Below are 5,128 nucleotides of genomic sequence, written 5' to 3'. Positions count from 1 at the left end.
TAATAGAGGTACATTTACATGAAATCGTCAGAATGATGCAAGAAAAATTGTTCGTTGTTGTCTCTGCATAGATTCTTGTAAAATAGATGGATTAGTCGGTATTCTCTAAAAAAAATTGATTTAAAGCTGGGAAATTGTCATTTGGATAATTACAAAAGTTTTAATATAAATTAGAATGAGGAAAACTTAACTTTTAATACAGTAATTATGTAACATCCCTATCCCAGGCTCTTAAGAGAGTGGGGAACCGGGTATGTTAGATCAGCCATCGAACCACGTCCGGTAAGATGTCCGATTTGGTGAGCACACAGGTTCGCCAGGAAAACGCCCAGGTAACAATCAACAACACAGACTTAGGCTGATCTCTCTACTAAACCTGAAAGACAAGGGGAGAGAAGGGGTGAGTAATTGGAATTACTCAGTGAGGATAGGCCTTAAGAAGGCCCACTACATCATTAAACTAGCATAAATTGGTTTTAAGAGATCTAATCCTAAAGCAAGCCCAAACAATACATATATATATATTTACTTATATATAGACACTTCATTCCTAACAATCAATCACACAGCAATCAAGGGTAACCCTACAAGCAACTACACAAGCAGCGGGTCCTTAGCCTTGGCAGTTACGGTGGGCTGCGACATGGGCCCCCATGCCTCACCCGGAAAGGCAACCAGAATAATCTCATCCAATGCCTGGCCTATTACCATACCCATTAGTCAGGTTCACTCTGCCAGTCACACAGACTGATCCCAGCAATCACCAAGACAGGCTATGAGCTAACGGTCACTCAGACGGCTGCTCAAAGCGGTCACCCAGAAAGCTGTACCCAGCGGTCCCTTTGGACGGCTCAATAAAAAGTGGATCGCTAATCCACTCCAGCGATGGCTCTAGCCATGCCTCACACGACAGCGATAGCCAACAAACAACACTGACTCCCGCCTCCAGGAGCCAGGGGTCCTGTCAGAGATCTATATGCACAATCATCCATTTCAAAGAATCATCCATTTCTTAAAAGTCCTTCCATTATTAAGATGCACTTTCGGTGATACCAATTGTAACAAAAAGGAACATTAATCAGGTCACATCACACAATCAATATTTTAAAGTCCAAATAGGTTTAGATCCATATTCAGGTTAATTATCTCATTCCACCAGCAAGCAGCAATCATCAACGAACAGGCAACATAGATCCAGGTCCTAAACAATTCTAACAGCCCTAACAAGCAGATCTAAGCCTGATCTAAGAAAAGATCACTTAAAAGACAACCATGCATATGTAAGAGAGGATGAAGCCACAGAGCCCTCACCTTGGCTTAGAAGGCTGAGAAACTGGAGGAGGTGGCAGAGGAGAAGGAGATCTAAGAGGAGATTCATCAGAATCAGATCCCATCTCACCCAAAGGAGAAGGAGGCGGCGCAGACATCTCGGCTGGGCAAGGAAACTTCGGCGGCGAGAGAGGCTTGGAGGATGGCGGCGGCCGCGGCAAGGAGAGAGAGAGACACGGCCAAGAGAGAGAAAGAAGAAGAAGAAAACACAGAGAGAGAGAGGAAGGGAGCAGCTCGGCGCAGGGAGGAGAGAAAGAGAGAGGAAAAAGGTGGCTAGGATTGATTAGGAGTTTAATGAGGATTTTAGGGATTTAATTAGGTATTTATATAGAGGTTTAGTAGATGGATTGGGCTTAATGGGCTCTTAGAAAGAAATTAGGAAAAGCCCAAATAAAAAGGAAATAAAAAGAAAAGAAATAGAGATGGTTTAATTTAATAAAACCGGAATTAGGAACTGGTAACATCCGATATTTGGTTAACCAAAAGTCGGGATGTTACAAATTAGGTCAATCGACTTTATGTCAAAATTAAAATGGTCGACCGAGAATAATTTATTAATCTGGTCTTGATTGATCCAAAAATCGAAATTGAGTTCAACCGTTAAAATCAGCTAAAAATCAGAAAAACCAGTGATCTAATTTAGTATAAAATCCGGTTCAACAAATTTAAATAACTTTTTTTTACCAACCCTATTCATTAACTAAACAAAATTTCATTAATATAATTCAAAGTGCTTTTTTAAAAATTGATTTTAATATATTTTTTGTTCTTTTGTTTTATGTTGTCTATATTTCGCATATTGTATTTTTATTTAATTTAAAAATCCATAAATTTTGTTTTTGGTAAACAAAAATGCATGAATTTGAAAACTTGGTTTGAAGGGTTAGAACGATCTGACTAGCTATATAAGTAACGATGCCAGTTAGGTGTCTGGTCCAATTTTCAAAACATTAACATGGTAACTGGTTTCCCTAGGATATTTTTCTTCAAAAAACATATTTATATAGTTAAATATTATTCAGTCAAAATAAATTTAATGACAAGACGATATCTCTATAAATTAGTATATATTATTCAGTCAAACAGGAATTTAATGACAACTATAGATTTGGTCGACGTATATGTTATGATTCCTATCACTAACATTTAATTACAATTAATATATCTATATGTTTACAACTATAAATAAAGAGTCATTTTTGTAATTTAATATATTCATTCCAAATAAATATATAAAAAGAACATAAAAAAAAAAGAAGCAGAAGAGATGAGGATGATGAAGATGATAATGATGGTGATGATGATGATGATTGTGTTGGTTGGAACCATACGAGGAGATGTAGGGATAGATCCGGGTCTGCCTAAAATAGATTCAAAGTGTGCGAAATACTGTTCTGACTCGTGCTCAGGCGCAGACAAGTTTGTGAATATAAAATGTTTTACTCAATGCATCCGAACTCATTGTGTTCCTCCTTCTCATCCTCCTCCCGAGTAAATACTTTTATATATAATAATGTTATTTATCTACATTTGCTTATTGATTGTGCGTATGTACGTATATTTTTTTGTTTAAACTATTAATGACAAAACTTTGACATGGTTGGTGGAAACCATAATATACAGGGGATCGTGGATGCCTTCGCCAGATCGAAGGTGTGAGATAAAGTGTCATAACTTGTGCTTAGCCAAGCCTGGAGAGAAGAACTGCTTTGCTCAATGCATTTTTACTCGCTGTGGTTTTCCTGCTCTTCCTCCTACCTGGTAAATACTTTTATATCGTTTACTCCTTTTTTGTTTCCTTATTTGCTTATGTGTACGTATGTATTTTTTTTTTTTTGTATTGAAACTTTGATACGGTACTTGATTGTCGTTTTTTTTTAACAGGATGAAAGCTCTATAAAATCAAGAAAGGAGGGGATATAATGTTATTGATATTTGTACCCAAAGAAAAGCTATTATTCCTCTGTTTTACAAAAAGTGTTATTTTGACATTGGCACACAAATTAAATCAAACATACTGAAATTCAATAATATCCTTAAAAATATTATAATGATCTAAATTTAAATTAAATATTATGTGCTAAAAGTTGCATTTAAAATGTAAAACGTCACTTGTAAAAAACAAGAAAAAACTCCTCAAAAAATAATTACTGTTTCACAGAGGAAGTAGCATTATATGTTGCTATTTTCATAATTAATTTCTTAAATGTGTTGCTGACTTTCTTTGTAGTCATAATCATATATCCCAATATTTCAGTTCGTTGACAAACAAACAAAAAATTCAATTCATTTTGATTTGGCTCATTTTCAGCTTGAGTTTTCTTTTCCCTTTAACTTATGACTCTGGGAGAAACAAATATGCCAAAACTATGTACTGCAAAAAAAGATCTAAATAATTGACTTTTTTGTTAGTACTAATTAGTACTAATTTTAATCTAAGTTTTTGATTTAATAACAAAGTTAGATTCAAACGTAATTACAATTAACAAACGAAAGGATCAGACGAATATATACAACAGCTAAAAGGCCATCTTCTGCGAGCTTTGGAAAGTTCAATCAAATGGCAGGATCTTTTACATTTAAGGGAAAATTGTAATTTGACTTGAATTATTTTACATTTGATTTAAGATTTAGAGAGGAATATATAGTTCATTGCTAATAAAGATGGGTGAGCCTGATGTTTTGGCAATATAGATGATCTCCAAACTTCCTATCCTCTGCCGCCTTATCAAGCATTTTTAAAAGCACATTCAAGTATATCACAAAAAGATATGGCAATAATGTACAACCTTGATTTAGTCTCCGAGCACTTCTTAAAATACCTGCAAACTCACTATTTACTTGAACCTGAGAATGATGCCACCATTTACTTGAACCGAGAATGATGCTGTTGTAACACAAAGTTTGATTCAATAAATAAATTTTGGGTATGTTCAACGCATGTAATGTGGAAAGAAGAAGAAGCCATTGAACTGAATTGAAGGCTTTAGCAATATCGATTTTAACTGCTCGATGAGCAGCAGCCATTTTATTATGATAAGTCTGCAATAACGCAGACGCAAGCAGAACATTCTTCATCAACATACGGTCTATTATGAATGTCGATTGATTGGAAGCAATGAATATCAGCTTTTCAATCTGTTTGCTAACACCTTTGAAATCACTTTGTATAGCACGTTATAACAAGAGATATGTCTATAATCTTTCATTATTTTTGCTTCCTATTTGAGAATAAGAGCTGTTACAGTCATACCAAATAATACATTTGATGTTTTTCTCTATTGAAACCGAGAACTTTGACAAAGTGCCAATTAAAATAGCGATGAAAAGATTTTAAGATATAGAAAATCGGAAAATACCTTTATACGACTTTATAATATATATTTTTTCGTCACATGACAGTTGTTTTATGTTTTTCCCCCTTTAGCTGTGGATTTTTTCTATATTACTAATGCTACATTTTTTTTATAAATAATTTATTAAGTCATAAATAAAAAACTATTTATGTGCCCAAGGTTACGTTAATTTCTAGACCCACGGTTTTGGGTTGATATCTTGATATCTATCTCGATATTTTCCATTCACTCTTAACCCTCTTGTATTGACTTTTTTTTTGTGGTGTCAATCCATACCTGTGGTTAGATTGTTTTTGGGTTTGGGTTGACACTAGTTAGAGCATCTCCATCAAGAGAATTAGGAGAGGTTCTTAATCAATAAATTAAATAAAAAAAATAAAAAAATATGAAAGAAACTATAGAAGAAGCTCTAAATTTTTTTATATAAGAGCTCCATAAAAGAG

The 5,128-nt window shown here is 34.4% G+C and overlaps 1 protein-coding gene across 1 annotated transcript; it reads left to right on the top strand.

Annotated features, from left to right (window-relative positions):
• Positions 1 to 2,540: 2,540 nt before the first annotated feature.
• LOC112084672 lies at positions 2,541 to 3,280 on the top strand. The gene is made up of 3 exons (XM_024153967.1): positions 2,541 to 2,820; positions 2,953 to 3,090; positions 3,214 to 3,280. Exons 1-3 carry the CDS (start codon positions 2,597 to 2,599, stop codon positions 3,227 to 3,229), a joined length of 378 nt encoding a protein of 125 aa, XP_024009735.1. The 5' UTR covers positions 2,541 to 2,596; the 3' UTR covers positions 3,230 to 3,280.
• Positions 3,281 to 5,128: the final 1,848 nt, after the last annotated feature.

Source organism: Eutrema salsugineum, unplaced genomic scaffold (genome assembly GCF_000478725.1).
Source record: "Eutrema salsugineum unplaced genomic scaffold, Eutsalg1_0 scaffold_4, whole genome shotgun sequence".
Classification (NCBI taxonomy): Eukaryota; Viridiplantae; Streptophyta; class Magnoliopsida; order Brassicales; family Brassicaceae; genus Eutrema; species Eutrema salsugineum.
Note: the sequence above shows the minus strand (reverse complement) of the source record. Positions and strands in the feature narration are given on the sequence as shown.

Coding starts and splice junctions, on each gene's coding strand:
- LOC112084672 (XM_024153967.1), top strand. CDS start 2,597: ATGAGGATGATGAAGATGATAATGATGGTGATGATGATGATGATTGTG. Junction 2,821..2,952: donor CCTTCTCATCCTCCTCCCGA/GTAAATACTTTT, acceptor CATAATATACAG/GGGATCGTGGATGCCTTCGC.